We start from the raw sequence: 21229 nt of genomic DNA, 5'->3' as shown, positions 1-21229 counted from the left end.
ATAGAGAGCGATATATAATATGTAGGGGAGAGCGGGGAGAAGTGGGACGCGGGAGAAGTGGGACACCCGTATAATTTTATTTTGCAGCAGCGTCTAATTACTGTTATTTAATGTAAACGTATAGATTTCATGTGCTTTATTTATTAGACATTATTTCCCCTCCCTGCACGTGGTGAAAATCCCTTTTTTTTAAAGTACCCCAAAAAAGTACTTTTCCTGACAGCCTAGTAACTCATGTTTGTATTTCTTTTCGACTGTTGCACCTTTTTTCTATTTTATAGGCAAATGCACTTATCATCTGACATTTAATAATTAAATTTATATTTTAGCTTTAACTGTGTGACTGTAATTTTAGTCTTATTTCGTCTTTCCTACATTGGGGTGAACCGGACATAGAAAAAAGTCGCAGTCCCACTCAGTCCATCTCTTTAACAGTTTTGCGTTATTTTATTGTAGAAATTTATAGAACATTTTAGCTACAATTTTTTATAGTTTTCGAAATAAAATTATTGAGACGTTTAATTGATATATTTAATTTTAGTTCTTATACAGTTGATTTAAAACAAAATTTGGAAATCAAATTTATCTTTATTAAAGATAAATTTGATTTTGATTCATCGATTTTGTTTGGAGCAAATTGAGAATTCTTTTTACATTAATAATTTAAAAGCATTTGGAAAGCAAAAAGCATACATAAAAGTTTTTTTATCTTAAATAAAATAATAATTTTAAAATAGTCTGATATAAGATATAGTAATAACAGAGACCTTAATACCATAACAAATAAATGTTTTTTATTATACCTAAGTTCTTTTAAATTTCAGGTCATGTCTAGAGTTTATAAAAGAAAAAATGAAACTCCACATGTTTCAGAAAACATTTTGAAAGTTGCTGTAGCCGAAGTGGAAAATGGGATTAGCCTTAGAGAAGCAGCATATTCAGCTGGCATTTCTAAGTCTGCACTTCATAGGTGTATGCAAAAAAAAAAAAAAGAGTGTCAATACCCGGCTGCTAATCTTCAACCAAATTATCAATATTCTATTATTTTCTCTGTAGCACAAGAACAAACACTGAACACTTTTTCTAAAGTCATGTTCTGATATGTCATATGGCCTTAGACCAGTTCAAGTAAGAGCTCTAGCTTTTGAAATGGCTCAAGAAAACAAAATAAAATGTCCCTTGCGTTGGATAGAGCAAAAAAAGGCTGGTCGAGATTGGTTAACCGGGTTTTTAAAAAGAAACTTCAAACTATCTGTCAGAAATTCAGAGGCAACTTTAATTGCCAGAGCATCGACATTTATTCGGTATACTATTGATATTTTCTTTAACAATTTACAAGAAGGTATATCAGAGTCTAAAGCAACATCATTTAAAATTTTTAATCTTGATGAGACAGGTTTTACTACTGTGCGGAAAATTTCTAGTGTCATTGCATCAAAGGGAACAAAGCAAGTCAGGCAAATAACATCTAGAAAAATCGGTGAATTAGTAACAGCGTGTTGCATTGTCTCCGCAGCTGGTGTAGCAATACCCCCTGTTATTGTTTTTCCAAGAAAATTATTTAGAAACCCACTAATGAGAGGAGCACCAAAAGGTTCTATTGGATTAGCCAATCAATCTGGATGGATGAATGCTGAATAATTTATAGATGTTTTAAAGCACTTTGTTGTTTGCTCGCCCAACAGCCGATCACAAAGTTTTATTGATTATGGATAATCATGAAGCCACCTTTCACTACAGTCACTTAAACATGCAAAAAAAACCATGTTTGTTTGATGACTTTGCCACCACATACGTCAGACACAACCTTAAGATAGGTCTGTTTTTGGTCCGATGAAAACACATTTTAAAGTAGCTGCCATTAGCTGGATACTTGGCAATCTAGGACAAGTCATTACAATTTATGAGATGGTCTGTCATATTCAACAAGCATGGGAAAAATAATTCACACCAACAAATATTATGTTAGGATTTCGCGTGACAAGAATATATGGCCTTATGATAGACATGTATACGAAGATGATATTTTTTTACCATCAGTTGTAACAGATAGAGATGTGCCTCAAGAACCATGCAGTGAAGGCTCACGTGAGAAATCGATTACAACTGCTACTCCTTCAGATATCTAAGGTTTGGATGTGCAACATGAAGCAGTTGTTACAGATAGAGATGTACCTCAAGAACCATGCAACGAAGGCTAATGCGAGAAATCTAATACAAGTGCTATTCTTTTAGATATCTTAGGTTTGGGTGTGCAACATTTAGCAGTAAAAGAAAACTTAACTGTTTTTTATCCTGAGATTGTACGAGGTTTTCCAAAAATAATCTAAACTAAATATTCGTAGTTTAGGTTTTCTTTAAATTCTATAATTATATAATACTATAATATATATTTTGCAGGCGCCTTCTCGTAAGATTTTAAGACGTGGACGTAAAAAGGGAAAGTGTATGCTAGCCACATCAACACCAGAGATTTTAAGAATTAAAAATGAAGTATTAAACAAAACAAATAAAGGTAAAAAAATTGTTCTTCTAAAATCTAAAAATGTGAGGAAAAACATATTAAGCAAATCGAACAGGGATCTTGATGTACATTTCGACAAAATGATGTTTCTCACTAGAGTTTGAAGAAGAATTGAAAACTGTTTCTTTTAGAGTTATTCAAAATGTGAGTGTCGGTAATGATGTTCTTTGCAAGGTTTTTAGTAAAAACACTATTTCTTATTATGCAGGCATAGTGCAGAAAGAAATAAACAAATTTTGATGTAGAGATCAGCTTCCTGAAATGCCACAATAAAGAAACTTCTAAATTTGTCAAAACTAGAATTGATGACAATCGTAGTGTGAATATTAATGATACAAAAGCAGTCCTGTCTCAACCGCTTCCTGGAACAACATCAAGAACAAAAGCTGAAATCATTTTCCAAGTGAAATTTAGCATTTTAAATGTAAAATAACTTTTTTCTTTTTTAACAAAGAAATTTTTATTCTTAAAATGCAATCTTAATTTGATTGAAAAAGGCATTGATATTTTTGATTTTTTTTCTTTCTATTATTGACCTCTCTAAGGGGGCCACTTCAGGCGAGGCGGCTACGCATTTTTTTTTGCATTTTTAAATATTTTTTTTATTGTGGTCACGACACTCTCAATCCTTTAACTCGGAAACACAAACCTTTACGAAAAAGACTGCACTGAAAACGCTGCACAGAAAAACTAAGTTGAGCGTGGTACTTACAGGGACGTGGTGAGAACTCCAGGGACGTGGTGAGAACTCCAGGGACGTGGTGAGAACTCCAGGGACGTGGTGAGAACAGGGACGTGGTCGAACTCGGAACCTCTCGCTTAGAAGCCAAGCGCTCTACCACTCCACCACTGCCGCGTTTTGTTTAAACTAAACTTTCATTTAAACTTAACTTGAAAATCAAAATTTCTCAAATTAATATTTAACTAGATTTGGAGTCGTTTTTATATTGTCCCACATCTCCCCCCAAATGTCCCGCTTCTACCGCACACTTGTCCCACTTCTCCCATAATTGTCCCATTTTACCCCAATTGCAGGGATTTTTTAAACCAAAAAATATATACTTTATTAAAATATTATTAATGTTTTTATAGCGTTGTGATATTTATATTCACTCCAAGTTAGTTTCTGTAACTCTAAATTTTTGGGTGTTTTGATAAAAAACTCTGTTCCATCTAAAATTGAGTGTAAGTCTGAATAATTTAATTTCTTAAATCTGCTTGAAATTGTCTGTGTTAAAACATTTTAACTCGGAACAAAAACCAGGTGCTTCAGTGAGCTAGAAGCTTTTACCCATATAGAAAATATTGCACTTGCTAATCCTAAAGATATATTAAACCTGTCAGCAAGTTCAGTTGTTAGGGTTAGGGTCCAAGTCCTAGCTTCATAAGCATTTATTAAAATTCATCTTCGCTGAATAACTTTTGTTTTGGTCCAAATAGTTTAGGTTCTTTTTTGAAATTTCGAAAAACAGAAGCAGATGTTTTTTAACACCCCTCCGTCTTCTTTTATTTGATTATGATATTGCACTATGTAACTCATAAAACACACTGACAGATGTAAGGACAGTATAAAAGTCACAAGAACTATCATTTTTTAATAAATGTTTGTATACGAGTAAATTGCAATAACGTGATTTGTTTGCATTGTGTTTATTTACAATTTTGTCTGGTTTCTTAGTTATAACTGATGTGGTTGTTGTTAATTTTTTATATAAATTTTTATTGTTTTCAATTTCATAGTAAAGTTCATTTTTTAAGCTATTGATTATATTTTGTATTTCTTAATGCTCTTTTATAGAAAAACGATGAACATTAAATTCAACATAATTTAATGGACCATTGTTTTAAATAAGTGTGGTACTTACAGACTGAACAAAGATAAAATGATATCATCGGCAACATCAGAAACTATTTTATTATTATTTTTTGTTGGTGAAACCAGTTATTTTTGTATTGAGGTTGTTGATTGCAACTTATAGCTTGATTTTCGTCTAGAAAATCAAGCTATAAGTCTTTTTATTTAATAAATTAAGTCAATAAGTTGCATCGTAACCTAAGTTTAACGGAGGATGTTGATTTTCAAACGATGGTGCTCTGTCAGGAAAATGGTCTAAACTACTCACATTTTTGATTTTATAGTAAATAATTTACCATGACGTCATAATGTAGGAGTGGAGCAGTTAATTAATTTTCTCCATTATTCTCTGAGCTCTGGTTTTTTTTTCTGTTGCAAATGCATGCAATCTGAAATTTAAAATATAAATATGTATAAAATATAATATGTATAAACATATATATATATATATATATATATATATATATATATATATATATATATATATATATATATATATATATATATATATATATATATATATATATATATATATATACATATTTATAACCATGAGCGAGATCTCGTCTCGTTCTTCGTGAGAAATTGGACTTCTCGTGAGAAATGAGAAATAGAAAATTCTCGCGATAAGTAGAACGAGACTTAAATATTATATTATTTTCCAAATTAAAAATTATTATAATTTACAAAATGCTCAATAATTTGTTTTTTTAATTAATTAATATTTTGACTCCGTGATTTTAATAAATCTAATTAAAAATTTAATTTGTTTTTGACAAAAACAAATTAAATTTTAAATTAGATTTTTTATCAATCAATTTTAGACAGTTACGCCAATCTGTTGACACAAGATGGAATAGTGAACTGGCTTGCATAGCTTCTGTCCTACATCTAAAGTGTGCAATAATCAGCTTATGTGCAAATGAAGATATTTTTTCTTCAAAGACCATCAGTGCATCACAGTGGAAATCAATCGAGGGAGCAGTAGAAATTTCGGCACCACTTAAAGAAGCTACAGAAACGTGGTTGGCTGAGTCTATTCCAACAATTAACACTGTCGCCGATTCTCTTTATTTAATCCATGACAAAATTGATAAATTTATTGAGACGGATGGAAAAAATGGCTACGGTGTCTCGTATGCAAAAAACTTGCAAAGCTGCATTGAGAAAAGATTTCCTTCTTGTCACACTGGAAACTTATTGAGTGCTGCAGCAAACTACTTAAATCCTGCTTTAAAGGGACTTCACTTAAAGCTCTTCAAAAAATTTTAAACAACAAAAGAATGGTTAGCCTCACAGGTTAAGGATAAAGTCGAGTGCCAACCTGTTGCCAGAATCCTTTCAGCAGATTTGTCCCCTAATTAAAAACTGAAGCGCAATTTAAACGTCAGACTTAAAACACAAGAGCTAACATCTGAACTGAATCCTATTTTGAGAAAAACCTAGTCTCGCTCATGGTTATATATTTATATAAAAATAACTCAATATATTACAGATTCATTTGAAAAGTCCAAATTTACTTTAGGCATTTTTGTTGACTTATTAAAGCGTTTGATATGATTGACCATAAAATCCGTTTTAAATAACTAAAATATTATGAAAAAGTTATTTACATAATAGAAAACAATTTGTTCATTTCAACCAATCATCGCGATCTCAATTATTAGAAATAATTTGCGGAGTTTCTCAAGAATCTGTACTAGGACCTCTTCTTTTTCTCATTTACATAAACGACCTATATGAAGCATCCGATTAGATGACAGTTATGTTTGCTGGTGACACAAATTTTTTTTTATCTCATAGCGACATAACGACACTATTTTCTTTTGTGAACAATGAACTAATGAAAGTTTCTCAATGGTTTCAATCAAACCTACTCTGAATATTGAAAAAACAAAATAATCTCTTTTTCATTTTAACTCTAAAAAACGTCTACTTCCAATCGAGCTTCCTCCTCTTTTTATTGATGGCGTTCTTTCTAGGAGTTTCAATTGATGAAAATCTAACATGGAAAAAAACATATCGAAAACATTACCTGCATAATTTCTAAAAGTATTGGTATATTATATAAAGCAAGAGGCATGTTAAATAAACATATTTTAACTCATCTCTACCACTCATTTATTCATTGCCACATAAACTTTGCGAATGAGGCTTGGGGTAGTGTTAATAAAAGTAAATTAGAACCTCTTCATCGCAAACAGAAACATTTGCACTTCTTATTAAATTTAAAGACCGTTTTTCACAAGGTAAGCCTCTTTTTATTGAAATGAATATTTTAAACATATTTCAACTAAATATTTTTAATGTACTGTGTTTTATGTTTAAATGTAAAACTCGTACAGCTCCGGTTTCTTTTCACAATTTATATTCCTTAAAAGAAAAAAATAAATATTATTTAAGAAATGATAATTTCCTTCTTTAACCAGTTTTCAGAACAAATTTAGGCAAGTTTTGTATTTCTTTACGATTGGCGTTTCTATGGAACAATATAGTTTTGAACCATTTTGATTTTTCTCAAGACTAGAACTTTTTCGCATTTAAAAGGAAATAAAAAAATATCATTCTCTCAATTGAAAACATACTTATATATTTCTAAATTTAGTTATTTTGATTTATTTATGTTTTTACGAATTCTTAAATAAAAATATTTGTTTGACTATATATTTGTATATTTAAATTTTGTTTTATTAATTTTATTTTTGTGTATCATGTTATTTTAATTTATACATTTTATACCTATCTAGTCTTGTGTATTTTAAGTATTTAAATAAAACGTTAATTTTTACTTCTAATTTTCGTTTTATATACTTTATTTGACTGCCTTATTTATTTTAGACACATTACAAAATTGTTTTAAGCACGTAGCGATTGTAAGCGGTTCTTGATGACAAGATCATCTGAACTTCTGCAAGTCTCCGCTTTTTTATTTTATATGCAACAAGATTTGTAATTTTTTATTTATATGCATTTTTCTTTCATTTATTTTATTATTTGTAATAGCTATTGTGAAGAAATAAAAGAACAAAATATATATATATATATTAGACGCATTGTTTTTTTTATTTTAATAATTATATATAAATAAAATCATTCATTCAAGATTATCTTAAAACACTACATATATAAATATATGTGTGTGTGTGTGTGTGTGTGTGTGTGTGTGAGTGTGTGTGTGTGTGTGTGTGTGTGTGTGTGTAGATAATGCATTACAACGCTTACTTATATGGTAATTTGCAGTTGCACAAGTTAGAGCTTCGTTAAAAACATTATGTATCATGCATAAGTCGTCTTTCCACATTTCTAGATTGTATTCGTTATTTTTACAATCAATGACAGCGCATGTCTTCGATATAGGGTATAGGTTCTACAGGGTATAGGTTCAGTATTTACATTGTTTTCCATTACAAACCTCTATGACTTAACCGTTAAAATAATGTTTACTTTTTTACTACCATTTCTGCGTGCGCATAAATTTTTACATCGGAACTGTAAAAAGGCCTTTTTTGAAATTAATTTTCAACAAAACAACATATAAAATTTCAGTAACGTTATTTTTTGTATATTTATTAATGTTTCAGTAATTTCAATCTTTTGTGGGATATGTACAAAAAGTCGTAAATTAATAAAATTTTGTATAATTGTTTTCTAATGGTTAATAATTAAATTGTGTAAACCCCACTAAGTACTATAAAATTAGTAGATGAAAAAAATGCGCAACACTTGCGCAATCCGTTATTCTAACTTCCAATGTTTTGTGGGGGATTTAAACATTGTCCTAATTTCAAAATTTTTTGTATTTAGGGTTTTTAGATCAAATTTTATTTTAAAATTTGATCAAAAAAAAAATTATTTTTAAAAAAGTTTAAAATGAACCGCCTTTGTATTGCATATTATATATTTATATACACATATACTACACGTATATTTATATATATATATATATATATATATATATATATATATATATATATATATATATATATATAAATATATATATATATAAATATATATATATATATATATATATATATATATATATATATATATATATATATATATATATATATATATATATATATATATATAGTGAAAACTAAGTAATAATATATATTTCAACTACGCAACTAAAAGTTTCACGCATTAGCGATCATCAGATGTATCAATAACAAAAAAGTAAGGACACAAAAATGCCTATTTTGTTTAACATACAAAAAGTGCTATGAAGTGTCCGCCTTGATGAATATAAGTTCTTTGTTGAAATTTGTTGGAAATTTATTTTTATGTCAGCATCGGGATAACTAAATAAACTATTAAAAAAAATTAAAATATAGTTTTAGTAGTGAAATTGAAACTTAAACAAAAAACATTTTTGCACGTTTTTGCAGTACCATTTTCCACAGTGCGCCATGGTTAGAATTCTGCCACTGGCTCCTTTTATTTTTAAATTTTGTTGAATTTTCTAAATTATGAAAAAAACACTTTTAAAGTTTTAGAGATACTATAAATACATAACATTATATATACATAACATATATAGAGGTATTATACTCTATTACAAACAAAATAATTTTTTTTTGAAAAAAGCCTAAAAGTTCTAAAAACGTCAATATACCGGTAAAAAGTTGTGGCGCATTCATCCTGACTGAGATACTTATGTTGTTAATGTAATTTATTTTCGCTTTCTATTTTTTAACATCATATCATTTAAATTTTTCCCGGACCCCAATCACTTAAGGGCTTTCTAATATACTTGCTATATATTAAAGTCCTTACATTCATATTTACAATGTGATCGTTTATATGACATTTAGATTTTGGAACTTCACAACTTAGTTTTGCCACAGGGCCCAGAGCCAGTTTGAAGCAGTATGAAAGTATTTAAGAAAATCAAAGACATCGAGTAAACAAAAGAAAAAAAAAACTGCATAAACGAAAGTACAAATACAACTTTTTTTCTTTGTCGCTGTTAAGGTGCTCCCAGTCCAAGTCTTTATGGTTTTATTACAGAGTACTGAGAAGATCGTTAATAATGCTAGTACGCTATTAATTAGATAAAAAAAGAGAGCAAACAAAAAATAGGTAAAAGTTACGATTAAAAAAGTCGTACTAGCAAGTCGTACTAGCAAAATAGCAATTCACTATTTACACTGCCACCTGCAAATAATAAGAAAATTTTCGTAAGTTCTGTTAGGATAATGTTTTGTGTTTGTTGACCAACATTTGTAAAGGGTTTGCTGTCCAATTTAAGTAAACGGTTTCATGTAAAAACTAATATCATTTGCATTTAAAATTATTCTTTCTCACCTCTTCATGTCTGTGCATTTTTTTCGTAGAGATTTGCTGATTGTTTTCATTTACATTTCTTTTTCTAACGAGATCTTTTCTTACGAAAATCATCACCGGCGCTATTAGTCGATGGTGATTTTTCATTGGTGTCAAGCAGTATTTCTCTGAGAAAGATTTATCGAATCGTATAATTGACATTCTGTATAATTAAAAAAAGTATAATTGACATCGACAAAGTCAAACTATGTTTTAAGTTCAAGTTGTCGTGAAGATCTATTTATATCAACTTCAGAAATTATTTCTAAAATACCTGAGCTGGTTATTTTCTTAATATTTTTCAGTGGTTTGAAGAGTACGATGCGTTTATATATAACTATATATAAACTGCGTTTATATATAACTAGATCAAAATGATGTAACAGTCAACAAATAATGTGTGCTATTACACAGCCAAATCATAAATTCAACAAAAACGCCCGCAGTGTAGTTAATGTGGGTATTCTGGCAAAAAACGTAAAGAGAAATCAATCATTTAAGTTTTCTTCTAAATTAAAACTTCTACAATCTCATTGAATTGCGTTTGGTATTGACATTTAAATACACCATAATTTTAAGTGTTTTTATAAGAAAACATTTACAGCTTTAAATTTTTTTTGTCATTTTAAAGCTTTTGTCATAAATAAAGCACCTGTTTTATGAGTTAACTATGATTCGAACGATAGAACTGAGTTTTATGAGATAACGGTATAGAACTAATGGATAGACTTTTAAAACTAGGGAAAAGATGTTTTATTCAACTTAGTGTACTTTGCTAGTTTGTAGAGCATTGTACACTTTACAATAATGCATCATTAAGTCAAAACTGTCAATTTTTTGAGTTATTGTCGGCCAGCTTACCCATGGTATGAGCTCCATGAACCAGGTCTTACCCATGGTATGGATTTCCATGAACCAAGATCTCAAAATAACAAAGTGTCACTGAATAAACGGCAGCCGTGTATTGGGTGCTATGGCCGAGCGTCTTGCCGAATGGTCGATATTCGTCAAAACCACTATTCGTGACATTTCTAGTTATAATAGTACATGCTTTTGTTTTTAAAAGAACAAACGGAAATAAAAGATTGGGAGGAGAAAAGGATTTTAAGGTTTTCATTCGGCTAAATCAACTTTGAGTCGAATATTAGGAAGTCCATGTCGATTAAACCGACTACTTGCTTTTTCTAGGTCAACTTTGACTAGTTGTAAATTTCGTTTAACAACTAGTCAAAGTTGAGTCGATAATAACACTAGTTAAAAGTCTGTTTAGCTTAAACTGTTTTGTTTTGACTTGTTATGTATTTATAACATTGTTTTAAAAATTGACAATATTAAGAATTACAGAATATGTTGTCTTTAAGTCTAAAATCTAAAATCGAAGTTAAAAGTAGAAAACTTTTAACTTCGATTTTAGATTTGACATGACACTTCCCTCACTTAATGACGCCATTTTCTTAGTTCCGTCATTACTATAGCGATATGTACAAACGGTATAGTGAACAATCGTATTTAATATGAGTTATATAAAAATTACGCCATTTTCTTAGTTCCGTTATTATGAAAATGACGTCATTCCGTATGGTTTGGACATTTTGTCAGTTTGAGTTTTTATACACTTTTAACCGTAACTCGATATTTGTATAAAAAATAATTTGCACCTAGATTAACACGTCTTGCTCGTTTAACAAGCAACTTTTATAATTTAAATAAAACGTGCTAAACTTAATTAGTAAAATTGTAATAGCTATTTATAGAAGTCCAAATATAGATTTTAATTTTTTAAATAAGAGCTCCGAAACAACTTGTGTTACCAAACTCAGTTTATACCATGGTAAAATATAAAGTAGTCATTATCAAAATTATTATTTTAAATATTCTTTCTTAACTTAAGTACAATTTAATCACTTGGGTTTAACTTTGTGTATACACTTGTATTACACTTAAAACATTTGATAAGTACTTTATTAAACTAAAAAAGCTAGCAAAATAGTCTTTATCAAGCAGTTTTTAACTTATAATTTGTCTAAAACATATTTTTCATATATTAGAAAATATATGTCTAGGAAAACAAAATATCTTGCATTTTTCATGACAGCTCAATAGCCGCTATTAGTATGAGTAACCATAAAAAACGAAAATAATTCGAGCGAACTCTTTTCTAGGCATTTACATACGCTATTTTCATTTGATATAGTACCTGTGCATTTTAATGGCTGATAAAATCACCGACGTGATAAGATAACTACGTGCAATACTTTGTCAAGAGATAATATTGTTCGAAGTTAGGTAGAACTTTATAATATTATTGTTTCTGACTGTGATTTCTTGACAACCAAAAGAGTGCTTCTGGTTTTTTAGAACTTATTTAAAAAAATGTATGTTGTGTGGGTATTTTATTTTTACTGAAAAAACTTGCTCAGAGTAGCAATTAAAAAATAATTTGTCTTTCATTATTACGTTGATGCAGTTGCAAGCATTTATTGATTTTCATCAAAAGTATTTGAAAATGATCTGAAAAGTATCGCGTTAAAACAAAAAAAATAAAACAAATATAGCTTTTGTTTGTTAATATAATTTAAAAAATATTTTTAAGTTTCTGTGTCTTCAGTAAATGAACTTGATTACATTTTGTTTTAAACTGTATTTAAGAGCAGTTTAAACAACTTTAGGAAGATTTCCGCCTTTTAAACCGGTGGATCTGCAATTGCAAGCGTTGGATATTAAATAAACTGAAAGCTAAAAAATAATTATGTGCATAAACCACTAAAAAAAATTTATACTTTAACTGTCGTAATTTTTTTTTTCTTTAAAAGCATTTTTTGAATAATTAAACTGTTTTTATATAGTTATAACTATAATTATGGCTTCCGATTTATTGTTAATATATAGATTGGTAATATTTTGTTACCTGGTTGTGTTTTTACAATTTTGTCATGTATGTGTATTTAATACTATTTTACAAGTTTCACATGCACAATCAAACGTAATGTACAAATGAAATTATCTATGCACAATTAATGAAATAATTTTTATAAAGTAGTAATAATAATTTTATATTTGAAAAATTATCGTTTTAAAATTTACAACCATATTAACTTTACGTCCGAAGCTAAAGCGATGTAAATTAAACGAATCGTAACAGTTGAAAGTTAATATGCTGAAAATAAAATTAAGAATTTATTATATAATATATTTTAAATACTACAGATTCTGCAAAGAACTTTTTATGATAACTTTAATGTTCCAATATTTAAATCAAGTTAGTGGTAGAAACGTTTTGTGTTTTATGCGGGTTTGATATTTTTTGATCTCATTTTTGTATTGTTAACACAAACTTTAATTGTTATAAAAATGCATATACATGACCTCTTAAATGTATATGCATTTTTATATCAGAATTAAAATTTGCTAAACAAAATAATTTTGAAAAGATTTAAAAAAATACTCACTACAATGAGATCCATTTCCTATAGGACAAAAAAAGTGGTTTTCGTTTATGTCATGAAGATCTAAAATGAAATAAAAGACTTTTATATTTCAACTCTAAGTTAAAATATAGAAGTTCAATTAAAAAAAAAATTTTTAACTTTAAAAATGCACGTTTTAAAGAAAAAAAAAAAGTTTCAATTTTTTTAACTTTAATTTTTAGCAACAATTATAGATTTATTAGGAAAAGGGAAAAAAATCGAAAATTTAGGCATATAGTCTAGTTGTTTGTTTTTGTATCTAAAAAGGGTCTGATCTTTCTTTGAGTTAAAGATTTTAAATATATTTTATATTGTTATGAAAAAAAAAAAACAATTTTTTGTTATGACCGAAAGACCTAATAAAACAGGAGCTTAGGACCTAACAAAACAGGAGTTAATTTTTTTAATCTTTTTGATAATTAAAAAAGTTATGTTAATGATTTCTGATTAATTTTTGTATTACTTACATAAAGCACGAGCAAAAAGTAGTACTTTTAAAAAGTTTATCTTCCTTATTTAATATTTTAACAGGCGAAATACTGCATACAAAAAAGTAACAAAATATATAAAAGCAGCATTATGCGCAACAGATATTTTCAACCATATTATGTTAAAAAATGTTAACAATTTTCTTTGTTTAACACACTTAAACCTATCTAAACAGATTATTTTTGTTAGATTGATAAATTTTTTTGCGACTTCAAGAAAATCCTAATCTTTTAATCGATTAACTTCAATTGCAATTTTATAAGCGATTTGATTTGCAAAAAACATTTATAGTTATTAAGTATGTTCTTTTGTTAATTTTCAATAACTTGTTATTGTTAAGCCAACAGATTCTCGTTCATTGACTTTTAGTCACTCCATAAGACCTCTTTGTTAATGAAAAGGTTGCAGGTAAAGAGCTTAAATATTTATCAAATTATCGAGGTATGTATTGAGTTTTTTTTAAAACATGACTTTTTAAAAACACTCAATACATACCCCGACATAACAAATTGACTTTTGCTGACATAACAAATTGCCATTTTATACAACTCTAAGTACAATTTAAGTTAAAACAGTTCGAAATGTTTTAAATTCTTTCAAATATTTATTTTGTGAGACAATATAAAACATGGATTTTTCAGTAAAGCATTTCAATTTCGTTTTCGAAATTCCGTGGCGTAGTCAACTTTACTCAGCTACAAGTTTAAATAAATTTTTGACGCGCCGCATTTTGTCTACTTGTAACCACCATATCTTGCTTAAATTATTTTTATCTATTGTATGAAAAAAGAAATGTATGTTTTACATTAAAACAAAAAAATGGAGCTTATTGTAGCAATTGCTATAACTTCTGCTTTTATTTACTTATTTCTACAGCATAATTGATGTAGCAGCACTTTGTTACGAGTCAGGCTATAAGATAGTCAATGTAGCAACACTCTGCGCATGATTTACTGTAAAATTAATAATAAAACCAATTTATTAAAAAAAATAAAAACATTGTTTATATTGTTAAAAACATTTAGAATGTTTTAAAATCATTCTGGTCAATTATACTTGCGTTTTTGAAGTATTTAAGGTTTTTACTTTCTGACAACACGCAAATGTTAGACGTAAGTCAAAAGTAATTAAAAACGACGTATTTGTTGGCGTAAGAATCATTTTTTTCTTTCTGTACTCCCAAATGCAACAATCTATAGACTATATATATCTATAGACTATATATAAATATATATCAATCTATAGACTATATATAGATAATATATAAATATACATAAATATATATATATATATATATATATATATATATATATATATATATATATATATATATATATATATATTTATATATATATATATATATATAGAGAGAGAGAGAGAGAGAGAGAGAGAGAGAGATTGTTGCGTTTGCAAGTACGGAAGGAAAAAAATGATTCTTACGCCAACAAATTCGTCACTATTAATTACTTTTGACTTTCGTCCAACATTTGCGTGTTGTCAGAAAGGTAAAACCATTAACTTAATTACAAATTAATCGTTTTTTAAAAAAACGGAAATTTAATTGACCAGAATGTTCTTAAAAACATTTTGAATGTTTTTAAAACATTCTGAATGTTTTTAACAATATAAACAATGTTTTTATTTTAACTTTTTTTAATAAAATGATTTTATTTATGTTTTTTTCACTGTAAATCATGCACGGAGTGTTGCTACATCAACTATCTTATAGCTTGACTGACAACAAAGTGTTGTTATATTGAATGACAAATAGCCTGACTCGCAACGGAGTGCTGCTACATCGACTGACAAACAACCTGACTCGAAAAGGAGTGTTGCTACATAGACTATCTTATAGCTTGACTCGCAAGGAAGTGCTGCTTTATCGACTGAGGGTTTGGTTGGGGCAGGCAGTCTATTAAGCAACAAAAAAAAAATTCCGGTCTTGCATTTTAAATTTTACTTTTCGTCAACAAAGTACGGAAAAATTTTCTGACAAGCAGTTAGTGGTTAAATATATATATATATATATATATATATATATATATATATATATATATATATATATATATATATATATATATATATATATATATGTATATATATATATATATGTATATATATATATAATACATATATATATATATATATATATATATATATATATATATATGTATGTATATATATATATATATATACACACACACATGTATATGTATATTTATATAAATATATAAATATACATATACATGTATATTTATATATATATACATACATATACAAATATATATGTATGTATATATATATATATATACACACATACATGCATATGTATATTTATATAAATATATACATAGGCAAGAAACATCAAAGCCTTAAAACATTCATTTATTAAAATGTTATATTTCATTAGAAAGCCCTTTAACACTTTTAATGTACAAAGTTATCAAAAACAAACGATTAAAAAAAAAGTTGTCGTTTCTAGTAGCAAAATTTTAAATTGTGGATTTGTTGTGTTCAATATTCAGTTTTTATTCAGTTATTTCCAAATGCCTATAACTAGGTGGGCTACATAGTTATAACAGCCTCTGCCCACTAAGCGTATCCAGGGGGCTAGAGGGGAGCCAAATAAGAGATAGAAGTTGTTAATAATAAATTTATTAGTAATTTTCGTCATAGCTTTTAGTGAATTTAAATTCTATTTATGGAACTTATTAACAACCTTTTTTAACGATAAACGCAACGAGAACTAACGTTCTTGTTGCGTCTATCGTTAAAAAAGTTCATTAAACCTCTCATTTATTAATATTCGTGGTCTTCGAAGTAACTTTTCTTCTGTTAAGTCTTATCTCATCAAATAATAGAGTGGCTGTTGTTGATTTTAATGCTCGACACACTGAATGGATTGGCTCTAGTGTCAGTAACTCTGCTGGTGTTATGACACTAAACGTTTACCTTTCTCGATCTCTAACTCAAATAGCCAACTTTCTATTTCGCTTTCCAGACACTCCAAATAATTTACCTTCTGTACTCGACCTATAACTTGTTTCCGGCCCAAGACAGTGATTAGCTTTTCCACATTCACCCTTAGGAGCTTCTGATCATGGTTTGATCTCCCTAAAACTATTATCTCATTCTTCTTAATCATCAGAATCAACCTATCATTGTGCCTCCTAACAACTAACTTAAAGCTGACTGGGATTTCTTCAGCAATTTTCATCGTTATGGCTCTTGGGCTTGGGTAGTGATGGCTCATGGGTAGATGGGCTCTTGGGCTTAAATAACATTGTTGATTCAGACTGGATTGGAGTCTTTTTTTCACTTTCGACAATTCCAGGTCAAGCTTCACTCTCTTCCATGGTTTTCCACACACTGCTGCTGCGATTGCCAATCGAAACCGTTACGTCCATATCTATCCGCAAAACAATTCTCCTGAAAACAGACGTCTGTTTAGGGTTAGGGTTATATGCATTAGTTATTTTAATATATGCATTATTATAACCCTAACCCTGAAGGTTTTGTTCAACGCCAAAGCTCGCTATTCTCGTGCCATTATATCTCTATTTCATCACAAAAATTAGGCTCGCGTGACTGCTGGAGAATCTTTAACAGTATCAATGAGGGCAAATATGTAATTCCACCTCTATTGTATGGTTCAGACGTGGTCACCTCACCTGAAGACAAAGGTGAATTGTTTGCTAAGAACTTTTTATCAAAAAAATCTCTTGATTAAACTAGTTGCGTTCTACCTGATATACCCGTCCGGCTTCTGTATCAGAAGTAATTTCCTGCATAGACTTTTTTACAGTTTGTGGTCCAGACAACAAACCTGTTGCAGTCTTGCAGAAGTGTTCTCTAAGTCTGTCAAAAAGTGCTTATTAGTGACTTGTTTTCCGGCATGCTGGAAAGCGGCATATGTTATTCCTATTTTTAAGAATCGAAATCAAACTCGTCTATCTAACGTCCCATAAGTCTTCTTCCTACTAGAAGCAAGGTTTTTAAATCTTTAAATAAGTAACACTTAATCTCTTATCTTGAATCTAATAACTAATTTTTTGATTATCAATAAGGATTTCGATTTTATCGTTCTACAGCTGATTTGTAAACAATAGTATGCGGTAGGTTTTATCATGCATTATGTAAGGGTGTGTTATTTATGTTAATTATGTAAGGGTGTATTTTTTATGTTAATTATGTTAATTATGTAAGGATGTAAAGACTATCGCTCTTGACATTTCTAAAGCTTTCGAAAAAGTTCGGCATGCTGGCCTTCTCCGTAAGCTTTTTTCTTTTGGTATTTTTAGTAAGATCTTTAAGATTATAGACTCCTTTATTAAGATTATAGACTCCTTGGTATAAAAGTTGTCCTCGATAGACAGCACTCTTTTTTATATATCGTCACTTAAGGGGTTCCTTAAGGTTTAATCCTTCGCCCTATACTCTTTCATAATTTACATTAATGTATTACAAAATTTACATTTCAATTTACATTAATGTGTTACAAAATATTTGTCAATCTAAAGTGGCACTGTTCGCTGATGATACTACCATTTATTCTTATCTCGATAAGAGAACACTCTCTGATTGCTTGAAGGGGGCATTTGAGCTTGAGAATAACCACACTTCTGCTACAGCATGGGGCTCACAGTAGCTTGTGAATTTTAATTCAGATAAAACTAAATTTTTTAGCCAGTCGTTATCGCAATAATTTAGATCTTCCAATATATAATTGCGGCAATGTACTCGATGAGTCATCTACTGTTCATCATCTTGGATTAACTCTTACTTTCGATAATAACAATTTATTAACTTATTTAGTTCAATCACCATGACGGCATTTCGTTTTGATCCAATTTTAAGAGTTTTTTATAAAGGTACAATCATCAAAAAAAATTTAAGATTTGTTGGGCCCTAATGACAGTCTTTTTAGGGGACAACCCTAAACAACTAGCCGCCCACTGATAATATAATTTATTATATTGTTTCGTAGGAACAGATGACTAGTAAAGGTAACCCATTACCCTTACAGACCTAATTAGTTAACTGTGCAAAAGTCCATAAATACCGATAAGGACACTAGTACTTCTACAAATGATCTTACTGCACGGTTATAGACGTCTTCAAAATATGCTTGTCTTGAACATTTACGAGCATGTAGTTCACAATATCGTCTATATTATTAGTTTCGGCGTTCAGATGCTTCCTCGGCTATAACTCCCAAAAAAACTGGAGAGTTTATCATTATTTCGGCTCCATGGGAATGAACATTGTGGACTGTCGACGGCATTTTATACCAATGATACATATCTTAATATCGACGGTATACTGTTTTGCAGTATAGCTAAATTAACCCTGAATTCAATGTTTGCTGACAATTTGTTGCAATTAAGATATTTTTAAACATTTTAATAATTGTCTTATCAATCTCTAACATTTCGCTTTGTTTTTCTGGGTCAGAGAACGCTTTTCTGCAAACATAGATGTTCCTGCTTTACTAACTGCGGGAAAATCAACTGGGAGATGTTTCCTTTTGAACATTATTTGCTGGATAAATTTTTTATTGATATCGTATACTGTCTTAAATTCTTTGGTTACTCTCGATATTTAGAATTCGAGTTGGTATGAAATATGAAAAAGACACTTTAGAAATCTTATCATGTAACGGAGATCTTATCATGTAACGGAGATCCAATATATAAGTATCCAATAGATAAGTGTACCTTTGCTGCTGTAAATCCACTTAGAAAGTTCTTCAAACAAGTCATTGCAGTTGGTGTAGCTCCGAAAATATAGCAGCACTGCGTTGGCGATGTACTTGTTATAATTGCTAAAATGCACATAAAAATTGCTAAAATGCACATAATAATGCACAAAATAAAATTGAAATCAATAACAAACTTTCCATTAAACCATTTCAATATTTACTGAATGCAAATCCTAAATTTTGTTTTCTATTCGACATTTTTTTTTTCTAAAACGACTACGGCAGTTTCATTGATAAAATGATGTTCTATTGGCCTGCAAAATCCTTCACTAATTTGGTTGATCCACTAAATGTTTTATTTTGAATTTGACATACTAAGCTTCAAAAGTGTTGTTACAACTGCAATCATGCTTGAATCTTAAATGTCAACAAATTTGGAAAACGCTTGTTCGTACGAAACCTGCCTAGTAGATCCATCCTACCCCACTTGTTTAAAGGCAACATATTTTCAATTAGTTTATTACTGATATCCAAATAACCCATCATTTCTTTTTGCCTCATCTTTACACGTCATCCAGCGGTATGATTCATAAGAGCTTGTAAATCTACTTTGACTGACTTCCAAGTGATTATCCTGTGAACCAAACAACTTAAGTGCTTTTTCAACTGTTGAATAAGACAGATATCTTATTTTAGATGCCTGCTGGATTCGTTTATAGCCAGATATATGCTAAGATCTTCGATTGAACAAACATATGATGTGGATCTTTATGATTTTTGATGACATGTGTTAACACATTGAATAAAGAATAATCTTTTTGATATATATACCTTTCAACGGGCTATAAGTAATGACTTTTCGTGTTTCTTTTGAAAAAAAACGGTGTTTCTTGATAAATCTCTCTAAAATTTTTGGGATATCGATTTAACTCCTATTAACTTTTGTACCAAGTTTTCTTTTATACAATCACTCATACAAACTCAAGAAGAAAAGAAGTAGTGAGAAGCATTGTTTATATTTTCTTCTTTTGTTGAATATTTGAAAAAGCTAATAATATCTTTAGTTGTAAAGTCCATTGCTTTTGATGTCGGTTTAAAACATCATGAAAATTGAAAAGGAAAAAGTTTTTTTTCTTAAGCATCTTAAGACATATATATAACTTGACACTTTTTAATATATAAATCAATTAGCAGAAAAAAAAATTTACGAAACACTGCAAGAAAAACAAAAACGTATAATTTTTTATGAAAACTTAAATTTGGCAACCATTTTTGACTTTGATGGTCATTACCTCTGAGTTTACTACCATTAGAGTAAAAATATTTAGTATTTTCCTTAATATAAGTATTTTAAACCCGAAGGAATTAAAATCTGAATATAAGTTCCTTAATATAAGTATTTTTTAACCGTAGAAATTAAAATCTAAACCCGTAGGAATCAAAAATCTTTGGTGGCCCCAAAACACATAGTGGGATCTACTAATGATGCACTTTCTCTTTTAGACAAGGTGCAGAAAAGGAATGAAAACATAGTAGGACCTGCTCTTGCAGCCAACCATTATCACATCGTCGTAATGTTGCTTCTCTTTCTTTTTTCTACAAACTCTAATGGACACGGCTCTGAAGAGCTAGCGTTCACGAGAATGAATTTTAGTTGAGTGCCATCTACTAAAATTTATTCTAGTGTTACTCGTCATTTCTGTGACTGTTTCTAAGTGTTTTAAAAACTCTTTTTCCTGTAGATTTTTCCTCGAACATCAGCTCCTTGGAATTCACTCTCTCATTTTGCTTTCCTAATTCATATAGTTTGCAATCTGTCAATTGTTATCTTGCTCTACAAACTTTAGCTTTTTTTCTTCCAGTAACTT

The 21229-nt window shown here is 29.2% G+C and overlaps 1 protein-coding gene across 1 annotated transcript; it reads left to right on the top strand.

Moving 5' to 3' along the window:
• The first annotated feature begins 1101 nt into the window (after positions 1-1101).
• LOC136080407 (uncharacterized) lies at positions 1102-1641 on the top strand. Its single transcript, XM_065797025.1, has one exon. The coding sequence runs from the start codon at positions 1102-1104 to the stop codon at positions 1639-1641; it is 540 nt and encodes a 179-aa protein (XP_065653097.1).
• The last annotated feature ends 19588 nt before the right edge of the window (positions 1642-21229 follow it).

The sequence above is a fragment of the Hydra vulgaris genome, chromosome 05 (assembly GCF_038396675.1).
Source record: "Hydra vulgaris chromosome 05, alternate assembly HydraT2T_AEP".
Taxonomy (NCBI): domain Eukaryota; kingdom Metazoa; phylum Cnidaria; class Hydrozoa; order Anthoathecata; family Hydridae; genus Hydra; species Hydra vulgaris.
This window is presented reverse-complemented; position numbering and strand designations above follow the sequence as displayed.